The sequence below is a fragment of the Paramormyrops kingsleyae genome, chromosome 4 (assembly GCF_048594095.1).
Source record: "Paramormyrops kingsleyae isolate MSU_618 chromosome 4, PKINGS_0.4, whole genome shotgun sequence".
Taxonomy (NCBI): Eukaryota; Metazoa; Chordata; class Actinopteri; order Osteoglossiformes; family Mormyridae; genus Paramormyrops; species Paramormyrops kingsleyae.
The window spans coordinates 31118809-31138188 of NC_132800.1; the positions used below are offsets into that span (position 1 = coordinate 31118809).

Genomic DNA, 19380 nt, shown 5'->3' on the forward strand with positions numbered 1-19380 from the left:
TGCATCGTCACTCCTTATCCCGTCCCTTCATGATTCAGGGCCACATTTTGCCACTGAGGGTTGCCAAGAGCTGCAAACTGGATACAGCTCCTTCGCCATCCGACTTCTCTGCTTTTATTTTTAGCCAAGATCAGAGCGCTTCCAAACTTAATATGGGAAAGGAATCCTGGATCTGTCCCCCTAGCCCACACCTTGCCCCATCCATCTATCTGAAACCCACACCTTTTCCCTTTCTCCACCCCCATCTGCTTCCACACCTCTGCCCATTTCTCTATAACTCACCGTCTATCTCTCTCCATATCTACATGTCTCGTATGTCTCCCTTTTTCTATGTGGTTTCAACAAAGTGCCAACTGCAGTGGGTGTGCCCCTAAACCCCACCCTCTTTTTTTTTACCAACCCTCCCCCCACCCCCCCAGTGATCTAAGTTCTATCCCACTTTTTTCTGCAGCCCCCTTGCACTGAACACTCAGCTCAGTCGTCTTCCCACCATTTCCTCACACCAACCAACACCCTCCTCTAAACCCAACCCCTGACTCTCTCTCCCCACTTAATTGTTGGCTCGAGGTTCGGTGCATTTTTTTTCAAACAGGGGGACTCAGGGGTTGCTCTCACTGTTTTCTGGGTTGTGTGGCTCTGAACTGTAACTTCTGTCTTTTTTATACTTTGACTGGAACGGCATCATTTTTTTTTCCAGTGGGTAGGGAAGCATGAAATTGTGTTGGGTGCTTTTGGGGGTCCTGCTCTCCTTTGGAGGGCTGTCATGGGGACAGAAGGGCCTGGACATCCCTGAATATGACGGCAAGGACCGTGTCCACGACCTCACCATCAAGAACTACAAAAACATCATGAAGAAGTATGATGTGATGGTCGTCTACTACCACGATCATGTTGGGGACAGTCGTGTTGCCCAGAAACAGTTTGAGATGGAGGAGCTGGCCTTGGAGGTCAGTCACGGCATGACGGGAATGGGGAGGCAGTAGGGGATGCATTATCTGATGCTGAAAAGAGAAGGAGATGAAGCACTTTGGGATAGTCACATCCGGAAGTGAAACGGAGGAAAGGGTGTTTAGCTTAGAGAAGCACGACTTCGGTGGCTGATCTAGATGTCGATTTTAAGCGTGTTCGGAAATCTCTGATGACGATTATCTCTGAAAGCTGTTTAGCAGCGTATGAGAATGATAGGCAATGTCGGAAAAATCATGCAAATATAATAGGGAAACAAAACCTGGTTGCAAAGTTCATTTAATCTGAACTGCATAATGTATATAGGAACTAAATCTAAATCCGCCAGGGGAATAACAAGGAAACTGCAGGTTCAGGATTTAGAATTACCGCTCTGTGTAAATGACAGTAGGAGAAGCATTTAGACTCTTTTCCATTTCATATTCATGTGCATGCTGATTTATTATGATCAGGCTTATATTTCATTCTCTCAGTAATAGCAGCAACAAAATCTTTTACCGGTATTAAGTCACTTCACCAGGTGTTCCTGCTGCTTGTTCTAGTCTTAACCTCACGGTTGTGACAGCTGCTGATGTCAATGTCAAATTTTAATGGTCTTGCAGTCAGACTGAGTACATTTCATTGTATTGGCCGTAGCTCTCCTAACGGTTTTTGTTTATGCAGACAGAGTAGTATATTTGTCTCAAACAGGCATAAGTATAAGCAGATATATAGGAAGATACTTGCATTTCTGTACTTCTTTCGAATTGAAAGTTGGTAGCATGTGGTTGGACAAAATATCTAGTATTTTATGATGGACCATGTTATTTTGGTGCATTACCTTGTGTCCATGTGTACTCTGTGACAGAATTTCGTCTGGGGTCTTTTTAAGACTGGGCTATGGTTGACAGATGATTTATGCTGAAGAAGGGCTTGCAAGTGCTGAAATAAGTGTATGGCGAGCAGAATGCAGAGGCATCAGAATCAGTGAGAGCTTAGATGACACGGACACAGCATGAACCCAAGGCGTGCACTAGGCCTGCTTGACGCCACTCACGTACACGGCAGCACGCGGGATTCCGCAGGAGCAAACATGTGACAACGTGAGGCTCCGTTTCTGATTTCTGGCGGCCGTGACAGAACACCGACGGCATCTATAGGTGCAAATCGCATAGCACAGCACAGAGAGCCACAGTGCATAATGGTGACACCAGTGCGAGCTTCTTCTTCAGATCACCCAATGGCAAACCTTCAGCTCATAAAAGGGTTCAGATAAGTGAACCTGTTCCACGACTTTGTACGTTTAGTATGGAATCATAAAGAGTGATGGCTGTACTAGCAATAGGTTTTCCATCTCAGCCACTTGAACCCTCACACTGGAACCAGTGACCCAGTGAAGTATAAGGCAGCTATGGGCAGCACAGAGCATCCTTACCAGTGTGCAAATTTATATAATTACATGTAAGCTACTGTTTAGTGTCGCGGCAAAGGGTATGTCAGCCATCTTTTCCTGGATACCGCAGCCATAAGCAGATTGGTTTATAGTAAATAAATAATGGTGGCCTGTCCCCATTCTTCACCTCTTCCTCCAGAATACAAGCTGCATGCTGGCTATAGACTGTTGACTATTTCTGGGGTCCTAATGAGGTCCAGCTGGGGTAAGGTTGCTGTGACCCACCCCCAGGCCCATTCCAGCATCCAGAGCAGCGTGACATGCTGAGTCTTAGTCTCACACCACTACAGGCATTTGACAGACACACACTCGCACACTCTTATGCAGACGTACACTCACGAGCATGCACACACACTAACCGAGCTCACACATAAATCAACGTACAGTTATGTACCATCATGCACGCAATCTACTACTGTATTGTACAAAGTATCGATAGCATGTAAGTGTTTCAATGGTCTTTTGCTTTGGATTCAAAGTTATTTACAGGGGGCTGTTTTTTAGAGGTGCTATGAATTGCATAGTTGCAGGCTTCTGGGTGGATATGTGGCGATGTTTTATGCGTTTTACATATCGTGGATGTGCATCTAGTAAATATTAAATTCTGACATTAACACTCTGATACTGGTTTTTTGTATATTATATATGTGTGTCTCCCCATATAACAAGCCATCCAGTAGCTATTCCAACCTTAGCAGAAATGTAGAAGGTGGTCATGGGAGAGTCAGAAACTGCTTGAATCTTTCTTGTTCTCTGGTTCCCACAGTACAGTTCCACACTTCATCTTAATATTGGGAACCAGATGTGGCTCTGCTGGTTATACTAATACTTTCGGAATTATATTTATATATATACATCACAAGTTACTTCACAGTTACTTCACAGTTACTTCACAGTATTTCATTTTGGAAATGGTATGCTTGCTGGGCGTGGCTGCAGTTATTCTGTGTCTTTGCAGTTGTTTGTGTTTTGTTCTGTATGACACACTTTTGCGTGCTATGCGCTTATATATTAGGACAGTCAAAAGTTTGACCTCAAGGATTAATATTTCTAACCAGATACTGTGTGGGGTTCTGTAGTAGGGCTCCGTGTCCAAACTGACCTGAGCTACCTGTGACTTCGCTGATGTGTCAGTTCCAGCTGACGGAGCTGTAACAAAAATACCCACACGGCCCTCGCAGAGAAAGGAGAGATCGGGAGGGATCAATCATTTATACCACAGGCTGACTAACATCTTATCCGTTGAATGTGTAATCCAAAACATCTATTTAAGGCTCTAGTTGGCTTGCATGGACATAGATGGACACTTTCTCTAAACAGATTTTGAGCTGATAAGGGGGAAATTCTTTTTTTAAAATAGAGGTCTGAAATAGTGACCATAGAGTGCCACTGGACCCAATCCTCTAATTCTGTGAATTCATAAGATCAGCTTATGAATCAGGATTTGAACATACAGTAAGACTGTGCAACATTCAGTCAACCTGCAGGCAATGCGTCACCCCAGATAACATTACTGTAATTTAGTGGAAAGTGTGTCCAAATTCATAAGTTCTCTTCACTCTAGCAATTCAAAGAGACTTTTTTTTTTTCCAAAGACACATTTTGTAACTCGAATTTAGTCAGGAAAACACAGACACTGAAAAACACGCATCTACATATGTATAATCAACAATGATATGTAAATAACCACATTATTAAAACATGCACATTAAACCCATATTCACTGATCTCCCGTGAATTGTCTGCTCCTTAGATAAATAATTAAGTACATTTAAACATCTCATGTTAAAGGAGTAACATATATCAAATCATATTTATTAGATTTAAGTCTTCTGGATTATCTTTATAAATGTGACAATAATTGAATGCATATATTGTTGTGTGGTTAAACACTGGCCAAAAAGCAAAGAAATTTAAATGGAGATATTACTAAATTATATATGAAATATTGGTGTGCATGTTTCCCTTTGAATCTTACTTCCAGATATCTTTTACTCTATTCGTGGGAAATTTAGTTTAGAACATTTCCATAATCTCAGTAATTTCTTAATGCCATTTAACATGACCTCGGCACCCTCAAAATTCACATAATACACACATGTATAAATACTATGCTTCGCTTGAATGGCAGAATGACGGCGTAATGAAGGAGCATATGCAAGTGCTTCCCGTGGTGTGTAACAAAGTAACGGCAAATTACCTACACTTTCCTTTAGACAGACTAGCACAGTTCAAACGTTTTGGTTATCGCTGTACTGTATTGCTCGTTTTGGATTTTGCTTTGGTGGAACTCTTCATAATTCAATTTTTGCTTGTTCTGCCATTACTAGCTGTAACCTCCATGTGCAGAGTTATGGAGGATCAAACCACAGTCTGACACTTAAGCAATGGAAATAACCGAATGTTTATGCTTAGGAATTACACTGAGCATGACAGTCAACCTTTCTCAAAATTAAGGTCGCTTTACAAAATCAGTAATAAGCACAGTAATACAATATTACAAGAAAAGGGAAACAGAAGAAGGAACAATGGAAGAGAGTATATCTACCATAGACTAATACTCAAGGAAATACTCAAGAAAAACTGCCTAAAGGTCAGGAATGGGAAGTATGGGAAGTATGGGAAGTGAAACACAGAGTATAGAGATATGTTTGTATATAAAGATTACCAGCATTTTAATGACAAAAGAAAAGCTTCCCAGCCATCAATTCTGTACAGTTGTTGTTCTTTAGATAAATAACAGTTTAAAATATATGGGCCAAAAAAAATGACAACTGACATGTTTCTGAAGGTTTAGGAAACCATTGTGCTTCATAAACAGAGCAATGAAATTCAATCATAGATTTACACAGGTTTATAAAGTACACATTATGTGTGACATGCTTATCAAGCTGCAAATATGGACATAACATCAGAAAATAGACACTGTTCAACATGTATATTTAGATATCCTACGAATGCCATAATAAAAAGCTGAGAAAGCTGTAGTTACATGTTATTTCTCTTGTTGCTGTTTTATCTTCATGTGAGAGCATCAGTGGCCTGTACTATGAAGCGGGGTTACTGGCTTATCGGGGTAACTTGTCGGATTTAAGGTACCACAGTTTAAATGGACTTCATATTCGTTCACTTACATTTTGCCCAGACTACCTTAAATCCGACAAGTTACCCCGATAAGCCAGTAACCCTGCTTCGTAGTACAGGCCCCTGGTATCTTTTGATATAAACAAATAAGTAATGAAACAAATAACTTTGCAATTCTCCTTGAGGCCAAGTTGACTTATAGCATCTCCCCAGTCAAAATATTTACTTCATAGTTTCATTTCTGCTTCAAGGAACTACTCAATTACTTATAGTACTTTCGCTAAACAAAATAAACATTAATAAAACACTACAAAGTTAAAATGCATAAATTGCATAACTGAGTGTACATTCGTCACTCATGAATAGGTATTATTTAAAAAGTTTATTAAAACCCTTGTAAAAGAAGCAATTTCCATCCATGTTTCAACACTTCAAGGTCATGGGGAATTAAAAAGAAATTATTATTAAAACCTTCATAGCCATAAGCACTTAATGGAATTGCAGCCCTTTAAAATTCCAGACAATTAAACAACAAAGACATTATTTACAAACTAGCTATGTAATATTCAAATTCATAAAACAGCTATATTTGTTCAAAATCCTTGCAATATGTTATGCATTCTCTTTAAATTCATTCCTTTCTCTGCTGGTCATACTGAAATTGCAGAAAATGAGCGTCTTCTCTGATTTCACATAGTGAAAATAAGATGGAGTAAAGTGCGAAAGACTGACAGCAGAAATTTCTGACAAATGGATCACAACAGTTGAAATCAAGTAATCCATGAAACTGTCCTTCACAACTGGTTAAATAATTTTCTTTAGGAAAATGATACTATTTCGAAGGATACTAACATAAATCATTGATATTAATAATCAAAAAAAATACTTACCAAAATTATACCCAGCTAAAGCAATTATCTCACAATTATTTCAAATTGACAGAATTAAACAACTACAAATGTGTAGCATTTCAATTATCCACTAAAATACTGGTACATTTGTTAATGACTGGTAGAGTAATCATACTACTTGGCTCTCGAACCAAAAGTTTAACCTGACAAGGCCGTAAAAATGGCTGACCCTGTGCTTGGACCCCAAAACTCGCTTACAAATGTATATGTGGCAGTATTAAATGAGAAAGATGGGACAGGAATTCTGTTGTGCTTGTTAATTGTACTATAACAATGAAGGCATTCTGTCTTTTCTCTATGAAAGTGCAGTAATCCAAACGCCAATCCGTGGTGGCAGAGGGATTACTGTCTGCTTGGCATGACACATTGCAAAGCCTAGAAAACACAGATACAGTCACAGGCACTCGTAGGGTTATCTGCAAACACAGATACAGTCACAGGCACTCGTGGGGTTATCTGCAAACACAGATACAGTCACAGGCACTCGTAGGGTTATCTGCAAACACAGATACAGTCACAGGCACTCGTAGGGTTATATGCAAACACAGATACAGTCACAGGCACTCGTAGGGTTATCTGCAAACACAGATACAGTCACAGGCACTCGTAGGGTTATCTGCAAACACAGATACAGTCACAGGCACTCGTGGGGTTATCTGCAAACACAGATACAGTCACAGGCACTCGTAGGGTTATTTGCAAACACAGATACAGTCACAGGCACTCGTAGGGTTATCTGCAAACACAGATACAGTCACAGGCACTCGTAGGGTTATCTGCAAACACAGATACAGTCACAGGCACTCGTAGGGTTATTTGCAAACACAGATACAGTCACAGGCACTCGTAGGGTTATCTGCAAACACAGATACAGTCACAGGCACTCGTAGGGTTATCTGCAAACACAGATACAGTCACAGGTACTCGTAGGGTTATTTGCAAACACAGATACAGTCACAGGCACTCGTGGGGTTATCTGCAAACACAAATACAGTCACAGGTACTCGTAGGGTTATCTGCAAACACAGATACAATCACAGGCACTCGTAGGGTTATCTGCAAACACAGATACAGTCACAGGCACTCGTAGGGTTATCTGCAAACACAGATACAGTCACAGGCACTCGTGGGGTTATCTGCAAACACAGATACAGTCACAGGCACTCGTGGGGTTATCTGCAAACACAGATACAGTCACAGGTACTCGTAGGGTTATTTGCAAACACAGATACAGTCACAGGCACTCGTAGGGTTATCTGCAAACACAGATACAGTCACAGGCACTCGTAGGGTTATCTGCAAACACAGATACAGTCACAGGCACTCGTAGGGTTATCTGCAAACACAGATACAGTCACAGGCACTCGTAGGGTTATCTGCAAACACAGATACAGTCACAGGCACTCGTAGGGTTATTTGCAAACACAGATACAGTCACAGGCACTCGTAGGGTTATCTGCAAACACAAATACAGTCACAGGCACTCGTAGGGTTATCTGCAAACACAGATACAGTCACAGGCACTCGTGGGGTTATCTGCAAACACAGATACAGTCACAGGCACTCGTGGGGTTATCTGCAAACACAGATACAGTCACAGGCACTCGTAGGGTTATCTGCAAACACAGATACAGTCACAGGCACTCGTAGGGTTATATGCAAACACAGATACAGTCACAGGCACTCGTAGGGTTATATGCAAACACAGATACAGTCACAGGTACTCGTAGGGTTATCTGCAAACACAGATACAGTCACAGGCACTCGTAGGGTTATCTGCAAACACAGATACAGTCACAGGCACTCGTAGGGTTATCTGCAAACACAGATACAGTCACAGGCACTCGTAGGGTTATCTGCAAACACAGATACAGTCACAGGCACTCGTAGGGTTATCTGCAAACACAGATACAGTCACAGGCACTCGTAGGGTTATCTGCAAACACAGATACAGTCACAGGCACTCGTAGGGTTATCTGCAAACACAGATACAGTCACAGGCACTCGTAGGGTTATCTGCAAACACAGATACAGTCACAGGCACTCGTAGGGTTATCTGCAGCCCCCTTACCCTTAAAGCTTGAAGACAACATACCTGCCAAACAAGGTCCCAAGCTACCTGTTAACCAAACTTTCAAAATGTTTACTTACAGTCTAATATGAATTATTCAATTGCAGCTGTGACGCACACACTTTTTATGAGATGTCTTGGGTACGTGCCAATATTAAAAGGTGAGGTAATGCAATGTAACGTGGCATGGCATCACCTCATATTAGCCTCGTGACTGTTGTGCCCTGTGGTATCAGTAATGAAGGGGGTTCAATAACAGGTCAGTCTGGTTTGTGTGACACTTTATTCCCTCAAGTTAAGGGGTTGTCATTCTAGTAATCTTTTCTAAATAGGTAATAAATTTGGAAACACTATGCCCTGATTTGGCATAGATCACACACTGAGTGGATAACTGAAAAAGTAATGAATGATATTTGTTTTTGAATTTATTTGTTTTTTGTTCATTTATGGAATACCATTTGAAGATATCTCTTTGCAATAAACCAGAATACACAATTACATAAATCAAGGGATGTCTTTTGTATTTCGATTTTAAAATTTCAAATAAGTTCACAGTTTGTACGGCCATACATATTGCAGCACGTAAACCCTCAGCTGACACAAAGTTTGCAAATGGTCAAAAATAATCAAACGGTATTGAACTTTGCTGGGTTGTACATCTGGCGTAGATCACAGTCTGCAACTAAGGTATGAAGACGCAGATTAGATCATTTATTCCACCATCACCCTCAATCCCAAACATGCACCCAGCTGTTGCCCATTTACCGCTTCCTAAAACAAGATCATAAAGCGGAAAGCAGGCAGGCAGTGGGTAAAATTTAAGAGTTCTGGCTCAGGTACAACAGGCTGAGTGAAGCCAGTTAGGTACTGTACTGTACCTGTCAGCGGATCTGAAAGACATGGATCGTCACAACCACCTTGCCAAAATAGTCTTAGGTCAATGTCTGTTAGGATCTAAATATAACCAGTAACGCTGCCCCCCACTCTCGCAGATGCTGTGCCTCTTAGCTTGTTCAGCACAGATCCTCTTACTGCCCTTATAGACACACTGGAGCACTGGAGCTACTCCACTGCACGCCCTCTCATGGAGCTCTACTGGAAACATGCCCTCTTCTGGACAAAACGTGACATCGCTGTTTATTTGTGCTGCAGATCCAACATATCTAGCAATTATTAATAATATTAATGGTATCATGCAGAAATTATTTTATGGGTTGGTTCCAGAAAGACCGATGTAGACCTCTGTAAGCACAAGAGTATAATTAAGAGACGCATAGACACTACTGACACGACACTTGTTCAAAGTCATAAGAATACATCAAGGAAATCCTGGTCTGCAATATTTTACAATCTTGTATTTTTTATAGCGGACTGGATCTAATTTGTCTTTGGGCAATATCAGAGGTCCCAGATCTAAGATTTAAAGGTCTTTTTCTCATGTTACATAGACCACTGCCTGAGCTAATCAGAAAGTAGCAGTGTGGTATCTTTTATAGACTGCAAACTATGAAATCCTCCCAGGAAAGACAGGCGATTTATAGACAAAAATAAAGATACCCATGCTGGCGTTGCTGTGTATATCAAGTCTTAACAGTTAAAAAAACTGGAAGAAAAATAAACTGGCAAAATATCAGGATTGAAAACAAATGTATGTTTGTATGTGTCATTAAAATATCAATCACTAAAAGCACAACCAAAGAATCTATGTTCACTACCAAAATTAAGTGCATAAAACCTTCAATAATAAAACCTTCGATACATAATCACCTTCAATAATTAATTGACAGTTTTTTTTAATAAACCCTAACCATGCTTTCTTATAAATAATTAAGAAGGAACATGTTAGTTCCACTTCTTGAGATAGGCCACTTCATCACACTTTACCAAGCACAGAGTGCCTGCAGCTCTCCCCTTCAAATGTTAAACTACAGCACTTGCAAGCACTCTTTCAGACTAACTCATTCACTAGTAGTAAAATACATGTGTACATTATATCACAGGAAATATGTGATTTCCCAGTTATCTTACATAACCTCATGAAAAAGAACATCTATCAGTTATCAAATTATTTTCATACATCTGCACTAGTCTATAGAATTACTAAGCATTTTGAAACAACACTATCCAATTCTTCCAAATTTAGAAAAAAAAATGTCTGACACATGAGATTAAAAGTAAATGGGTCTGTGTGGGCCATAATTATGATTAAGTGTTGGATACTGCGTGACGACAGATAGACCAGAGCATCTTACATTTGGAAAATGGCGTATTGCTGTTATGAAATGTTTGTCTTGTCATTACAGCCCCATAATGAATGAAACCTTTTGGGCTTTGACTAGATGAAGTAAACTCGCATCGAAAGATATTTCTAAAAAGCAAGCAAAGAAGGCCTGTTTCTTAATATGCCGAGGTTTTTCCTCGTGACATTTTCCCAGTTCAGAATAGAGACTGAGGCAGTCTCGAGCCTCTAGTTATTTTCATATGAATGGTAAAAGAATTGGATTCATGACCTGGTAATCCAGTAAATACTACACGGAACACTGACCTGACTAAAATACTTTTGTATCTTAGTTGTTCCACGGAAGATGGAACAGAGAAGTAGAATAATAATAATTAGATCTGAATATGTCTATTTGCATAGTCATACCAGTGCTGTCATCCTAAATGAAAGGTTTTAGTGGATAAAAGTCAATTCAAGTGCGAATTGCTTGCCGATTGCCAAAATTCACTGTTTTAACATTATTGCTAGTTAGAGCAGTGCTAGTTAGAGCAGTTAGAGCAGATCTATTTAGAGCAGTGAATTTCTCAGGAACTAATTCATTACATAAAGTTTTATTATGACTTGCTACATCGAACCTGCAAATTTTCTGTTTCAAGGCGAGACTCTAGTTTTAATGGGCTTGTGTTCAAAGTAAGGTCAAGGCTTAATGTGGGTGCATGTTTAGCAGTCAGACTGTAAGGCAACCAGGCTGGCGGTACAGTTTTACACAACATTCAGCCCTGAGCCTTGAGTCCTTCCTCCAAAGCCTAATTCCTTTTGCAGCACTAGGGCAAACTGGGTCACACACAAGCACTTGTGTCAGCCCGTGGATTAAGTGTCCCCCCTCCCTCAACACACTTGTCAGGAAGCCGTCTCTTCCTTCAGCCTAACAGCAAAACTCTCATCTCTTGTCGACTCATGGCTTCTTGGTGCGACCATATATAGTTGTGGCTTCACTTAGCCAAGAGTCCATTAGCTGAGTTTAGCCCCAGATCTGTTTAGCTGGCAAGAAGAAAGTGGGAGGAGACAGGCCCTTGACTCTTAGAGCCTCTCTCATATAAATACCCTTGACTGACAAATATGGGCAATGATTCATATGCTGGACATAGGGATAGGGAGGAGACTATCAGAAAGGCTACTTAACCCAATGGGAGACGTCGAGAATGACATAAGTCAATGTAAGGCTGCCAACCATCACCACGGAACTGACAAACATTACAGGATAGAACAATGGGTTAGTCAAAAAAGGCACGGACAAATTTCAAATGTAGACAGAATAAGACTGACATACAAACAGAGGGTCAGACGAAACATGGTTCTGTCCCTACTATTCAGTAAAAAAACCACAAAGAACTAGAGATCAGTTAAAAAACAATTTCCCCAAAACTTTTAATGGTGGAGCTTCCACTCTTACATTGCTGGGAAACCATTCAGACAACGATAAAAACAGAATGTCTATTAAAATAATATCTTGCTAACATGTTACATAAAACAAATCAAACTACTTTCAGGATGAGCAAGATCACACAAGTTACAGGGACAACTGGAAAGGTTATGATAAAGTGGAAAAGGTGAAGGACAAAGGGAATTATGTCAAAATAATGCAATTATTAAATGAATTACAATTGATTACTAAGTATAAATTACAATATTTGGTTGTATTACATAAACAAACAAATAAACTTTTTGTTATATTTGTAAAAGTTTATGTTTGTGATTCATTCACCATCCTGGGTAAAAGTATGGTAACAGCTCTGATCTTAAGTATCTTTAGAACTGTGTGCCCCTTCATTTCCATCTAAAGACTGAAATGAGACAGTATCTATCCATCCATCCACCATCCAGTACAGGGTCACGGTACTAACACTAAGAAAGTTCAACACGGAAAAGTCATAAGTAATCAATTTAGAACAACTGATACAGAAGATGTGAAAGTATTGCTAAGCTCGAATGTTAAACCTTCTATATTAACCCTATGAACACTAACAGTGAAAATGAAAAATACTTTTTATTAATCATGCAGTTTGCTTCAATACCCAGCCCTACAGGTATATGTAGCATAAGACAAACATATTGGATAAACCACCTCTATAATTTATTAAACTTTTGTATCAGGAAAGTCTGTGCCAAAGATTTCTTTATTTTAATTTAATAATGGATTATTAATTAAATGTTTTACTGGAGTTGTACAATAAATCACACACAACAAAACAAGCTAGAATTTAAAAGACTCAAGCAATCATTCCTATTCACAGCAATTGTTCCACTATAGTTCTTCCCCTAATTTACTTGATCAGTATTCCGATATCCACTGGCTTCCAGTGTCCTCGCTTTTGCAAAAAAAAAAGCGAAAGCTGGGATACTTTTCTTTTCCGTAAACTATATGGAGGCTGCTGTTGGCACGTTTTGTAAGTGTCATTGCTTTAAAGCAATTGGCGGCTAAATTTACTGAATTAAATTGTATGACTGAAATGGCGCAAATGAAACGCTCAACCGATATAATATATAACTGATGACTTCTTTCAGACTACATGACTGCAAGAGTGATTGTGTTTCGCTTCTAAATGGATACTTAAGTGAGGGAATTAATATAAGTAGTGACCTTTTTGCGCAGGGGTTGACAGAGGTGCGGACGGGTAATTAACTTGTCACTGTCCCCCTCCCCACCCAGCTTGCGGCTCAAGTACTTGAAGACCTTGACGATGAGGACATCGGATTTGGCCTTGTTGATGAGAAGAAAGACAACGTCCTCGCTAAGAAACTAGGTACCCCTTTCCCTTTATTAAAAAACAAATTAAGTTAGCAAACAAATAATGGGAATAACTCTTTACCTCACCCGATTAAATGTGGTGGACTGGCCACTTAGGTTCGTATTGTCATCGTTGCCGCTACTTTGAGTACTCAGCCGTCTCGCGGATCCGGGCGCGCGGAGCAAGTCTGCAAGAAAACCACAGGAAATCAGAATTGGCCTTTCCTCCTGACCTAGTCTATCTATGGACTAGTCTATTTTCCTGTTTTTACGATTCGAATAAATAGATAACCAACTTGTTCAGCTAATAAAAGATGTTTTTTTTTTCAACTACACATTTTTTCAGTTCCGTTTGTGTAAACACTGGAATAAAAAGCACAGTTTATATTATTGTTATAAATGACGAGTTGCCAACTCGCACATTTCTGGCGTGACACGCTTTCAGACTTCAACGCTCACGCAAGAAATGTTACTGGACATTTATATTATTCCATTATAAACTTAAAAATAGCTACATCAAAAGTGTTGCGGTTGTCTGCAAAACCTACAGACTATTCACAAGGTAATAGAACTGTTATATACATGTAAATATGTGTGCAGACTCGCCTAGAATTGAAAATCTCACTCCAGCCAGCTGACCATAGGGGGTAATCCTGCATAATGATTCACTTGCACATCTTCAAGGACAAATGTGCAATATTTCAGTAATAATATGTGTATTTACGAGCAAGTGAAGAAGCTAATCTAATTCTGACCTGACCTTCAAAATAAGGGGGGAAACTATTCAGCCGTAATTCAGCCGACTCAGTGATGCCACCTAGTGGATATTTTGTTGAATTAGATTTGGCGTCAAGTTCATCCAACTAACTCCACGTTCGCTGTGAAAACCACAGATTTCGACGAAGTGGACAGCATCTACGTTTTCACGGAAGATGAAGTGATCGAGTACGACGGAGAGCTTGCTGCCGACACTCTGGTGGAATTCATCTTTGATGTGAGTAAATTTTTTTTTGTTTTTATCAGTCTTGGTTATCCCCTTACGTCGCTCCCTTGCATTGCAAGTTATTTTACGTACATTTATGAATCTAATTTCCCACCTTCCCCTTTTCTTTATTATTCAATCATTTCATTGCTTGAAATTTCTGCATATGAACCTGATTTTCCACATAAAATATTTCTTGCCTTCAGTCCTCAAGCTCCCCTCTTCTTGCAGGTTTTGGAAGACCCCGTGGAGTTCCTTGAGAATGAGAGGGAACTGAGAGCTTTCGAGGACATTGATGAGGATATCAAACTGGTGGGCTACTTCAAGAATGAAAAATCCGATCGTACGTACTAGAAGCTATGGAGATTTTCAGTAATATTTGAACTGATAGTATAATAATTACATTTTATTTATGGATTAGTACCTAATAACAGGTATATAACAAATACATATAGACATATAACAATAATAATTAAAAAATGTTCATTTACATAATACTACTAAACCATTTTTAAATATAATCTAAAGATCTGTCATGTTCTGTCATGACCAGGTGTCCAATGAACTTACTTTACAAAGTAAAGCATATCATCCATATTGATCTATTACCAGTATTTAGTATGATTCCTTGCAAGAGTGATCGGGATCTGATCGGTTAATCATTGCAGAATTTGCTGAGTATGAGGATGCTGCTGAAGAGTTCCACCCCTTCATCAAGTTCTTTGCTACATTTGACGCCAAGGTACTTTGAACCCTCAAGGATCACCATTGTCTCTTCACTCCAAAATTCAGGGTCCACATCACAAACTCCTTGGTATTAGTCTAGTGCTGTTCTCCAATGACAGTAGAATTCGGTGATAGGGTCACTGATTTTTAAAAAGAACCAAAGTCTTCCAACCAAAACTAGTGTGCCATAATATCCACGGTCCCGGGTGCCCTCTTTCAATGCTTGAAACACATCTCCCTTCTCTTCTAGATTGCCAAGAAGCTAGACCTAAAGATGAATGAGGTGGATTTCTATGAGCCCTTCATGGATGATCCCATCACCATCCCTGGAAAACCATACTCAGAGGCAGAACTTGTGGAGTTCATCGAAGATCATGACAGGTAAGTCATTTTAAAACATAGACAGTTAATACTAATTCACATGATGATAGATACATACAGATATATACAAAGACCCATTAATATGCATGTTTATGTGTAAGCGACCCAAAGGGATAAAAACGCACTGATAGACGAAAATCAAAATAAAAAAAACAGAAAATGTTACCCTTCTAACCGTCAAATTTGTCTTTTTTTTAATGCAGACCAACCCTGCGGAAATTACAGCCCCACAACATGTATGATGTCTGGGTAAGTCTTTCTAACATCAATAACTGCCACATGACCATTATATATACTGTATACTAGCATCTACTTGTATCCGCTTAGTTAATCCCTGAAATAAAGTGACCAGCACAAATGTGTGTATAAATACACATCATTCATGCATACATCATCCTCCTCGTACCCATGGGTGATATGTCCCAAAACCCGCCGCGAACGGCTGAAACTGTGAATAACAGTGAACCATCCACGGATTTTCATGTACATACATACGGTAAAATTTTATTGATAAAATACACGCAACGAGACATTACCAACATTAAACACAGTAATAATACAGTACATTGTATATTATTATACGGTACTGTACAGTACAGTACTCACTCGAATGAAAGAGATTCTGATGTTGTAGTCTAATGCTCAACAGACTATAGAGTGATGAAAAAAGTCATGTATCAAGAGATGATGGAGCAAAAAAATTATGACTTTAATACTTTTTTATAACACAGTTAGAACGGTCTACGAATGCAAACAGCGAGAACACTAGAGTACACACACACACAGACATATATATATATATATATGTATGACATCAGTATTCTCTCAAGCATCACATTTTGTATGTGTAGAATGCTTCCTACAGCAGTTTCCTCAGGGGAGTCACTCATCGTCTCTTCTCAGGAGGACGATATTGATGATGAGCATATCATCGTTTTTGCTGAGGAATCTGACCCTGGTACAGTGCTCTGGGCTGCGGGGAGAAAGAGGAGAGTGTGATGTCTTTGCCTGTGACTGGCTCTCTCATACGTGTTACTTGTTACCATTTGCATGCATCTGCCCCTGTGAATGCATCCCTTCTTATGATTGCGTATGACGTAATTGTGGATACTGTGTATTAATGAAAACCAAAAACATTTTTCTCCATCTGATTTCTTGGCAAGAGTCTAAGTATATGTCTATATTTAGACAAAGGTCATCCTAGAAATTAAGAGGCAATGTTGTCATCCAGTTTTCTCCCTGTCCCATGCTTTCATTTGTGTGTAATGGTGTCCACTTCTGACATTTCTCTCAGATGGCTTTGAGTTCCTGGAAGTTGTAAAACAGGTAGCTGAGGACAACACTGACCACCCTCACCTTAGCATTCTCTGGATTGACCCTGATGACTTTCCCCTGGTAATAATTTTATTGGAATTTAAACATTGTATATATTTCAAATACGCAAATAAATTAAATATTGGAACAAAACATCTACCAGCCTAGCAATCTGTCTAACTGTTGTTTTTTTATTTTTGCATTAATCTCTGGCCTGTTTTCTTTAACAGCTTGTCCCTTACTGGGAAAAGACCTTCGACATCGACCTGTCCACCCCACAGATTGGAGTTGTGGACACTGATGATGTAAGTTTCTAAAACGTTTAAAGAAAAAACGTAAAGTACTGTGCAGAAGTCCTAGACAGTCAAAGAAAATGTTTACAGCTATTTATCTGGATAGTAAGTGTGTATTTGCTCAGAAAAAAAGAAACACAAATTAGCATTAGAACATTTGCAAATTAACAGTAATACAATAAACAAGGATTATTTTTTTTTATCTGAAAAGTCACTAATATCTTGACAATATTAGTGACAAACAATATTTTAGTTCCCAAACCTCTCCTTAGGGGCACTGCAGCCATTCCATGTATTTGTTCAATTTTACCATCAGCTCGATTGATTGATTGATTGATTGTTGATTGATTGATTGATTAGCTAAACAAGATTGGGTAATGGTTGAGTCAAAAAATATGGTGTGTTGAACAGTAACTGCAAATACTGGGAAGATTTTAGGAGAGGTTTTGAAAAAGTGAAGCTGATACACTTTGAAAGACATAATGTCACAATTTTACACCAACATGATGATCATCTGAACATAATTTCTTTGTATGTCCAGTGTATCAATAGTCTGCAGTGTAGTATTCATTTAAGAGGTATGTTAATAAAGATTTATAGATATGTTTGGTCAATTTCTTATTTTCTCTCCATACAAAAAAGACAATTGTAGATAATTGTTTATTAGCAAAAAATTAAATTCTTGAATCAATCTGAAATTAAATACTTTACCCTTCCTGTTTAGGGTGACAGCGTGTGGATGGACATAGACCATGAAGATGACTTGCCAACTGTAGATGAGTTGGAAGACTGGATTGAGGATGTACTGGAGGACGAAATCGATCCTGACGATGATGATGACGACGACGATGATGACGACGACGATGATGACGACGATGATGACGACGACGATGACGACGACGATGATGACGACGATGATGATGATGACGATGATGATGATGACGACGACGACGACGATGACGACGACGACGATGACGACGATGATGATGACGATGACGACGATGATGACGACGACGATGACGACGACGATGATGACGACGATGACGACGATGATTAAATTCTTTGTGCCATATTTGAAATTGTTTAGCATTGGCTAAACTGGCATGAAGCTATCACATCCTTCAACTTTTACAAATTCAACCTATTCCTCGTCTCATGTTGTCAACCTTTGTTTTGATAAAATTTGTCAGCTGTTCTGCCCTTCATGTTCAAAGTTTTCCCTTGCCACACAGGCCCCATCTTACAACTTGCACCAGGGCCACGGTCCGTTCCTTGGAAGGGACCACTTTTATTGTTCATGCAGCCTTTTGCTCATTCCCCAAACCCTCACTTCAGTATTGGCACTTTTTTCTCTTTGAAACAGATCCAGTCTATATGCAGTAGATTCCACTCCCACATAGCCGAATTTCATGCAAGGTGATTCAAGCCAATATTAATACTATAATTTCATTATCAGTACATTATTATACTTAAATTAAATATTGAATCATTTTACATTATGTGTTAAATGGATGAAAATAATATTTAATAGATATTAAAACATATTTTCCCATATATGGCTCCAGGACCCCCCACAACTGTAACTGGGATAAGTGGTTAGAAGATGGATGGAAGAATGGATGGATGGATGAATGAGTGGATGAATGGATATTTTCCCATTTAAAATATGATCCTTATGTTTCCAACTTACTAATTTAACATAAAAATCAAAGAGAATGTGGATGTTGTAATATATCTAGTAAGTGGGGACAAGGGCGATGCCTGTCTCAACTCAACCTGTAAAAGCAGGTTTTGGCATACACACACATATATATATATATATCTTTTTTTTTTCTTTTGTTCAGGCTGTAATGTCTGTTCCTCTCCTTTATTTGATATTGTTAACCAGAAAACAGAGGGCCAGAGTTTCTTCCAGGTCAAAACAACATCTTCCAGTAATTTATTGCTGCCTTATTTGATACTGAACTCAGCTTCGATTCTTCCTTTTGTGAAATAAAAGTGCTGTAAATCAGGTGAATGTTTTCTACTGGCAAAGAAATAAAACAACGACATTTTTTAATGATGGAAACTCAAGCTCATTGTAAAGTCTTAGAAAATGATATTTAAAAAAAAAAAATGACACAGCTTGGAAAGAGAAGGAAATAATTTTCAAATGTTTGGAAATTCCATGCTGGAAAAAGAAAGAAAGAAAGAAAGAAAAAGGCTTAAAAA

General features: G+C 39.1%; 1 protein-coding gene across 1 annotated transcript; it reads left to right on the forward strand.

Annotated features, from left to right (window-relative positions):
- Positions 1-436: 436 nt before the first annotated feature.
- casq1a (calsequestrin 1a) lies at positions 437-19231 on the forward strand. Its single transcript, XM_023832602.2, has 11 exons — positions 437-947; positions 13396-13489; positions 14367-14467; positions 14687-14798; positions 15124-15197; positions 15432-15562; positions 15766-15811; positions 16466-16520; positions 16857-16957; positions 17107-17181; positions 17894-19231. The coding sequence occupies exons 1-11, from the start codon at positions 711-713 to the stop codon at positions 18224-18226; spliced, it is 1359 nt and encodes a 452-aa protein (XP_023688370.2). The 5' UTR covers positions 437-710; the 3' UTR covers positions 18227-19231.
- Positions 19232-19380: the final 149 nt, after the last annotated feature.

Excerpts from the sequence above, each read along its gene's own strand:
- casq1a (XM_023832602.2), top strand. The coding sequence starts at position 711 with ATGAAATTGTGTTGGGTGCTTTTGGGGGTCCTGCTCTCCTTTGGAGGG. Across the intron at positions 15,812-16,465 it reads ACAACATGTATGATGTCTGG|GAGGACGATATTGATGATGA; the intron begins GTAAGTCTTTCT and ends GTCTCTTCTCAG. Across the intron at positions 16,958-17,106 it reads ACCCTGATGACTTTCCCCTG|CTTGTCCCTTACTGGGAAAA; the intron begins GTAATAATTTTA and ends TTTCTTTAACAG.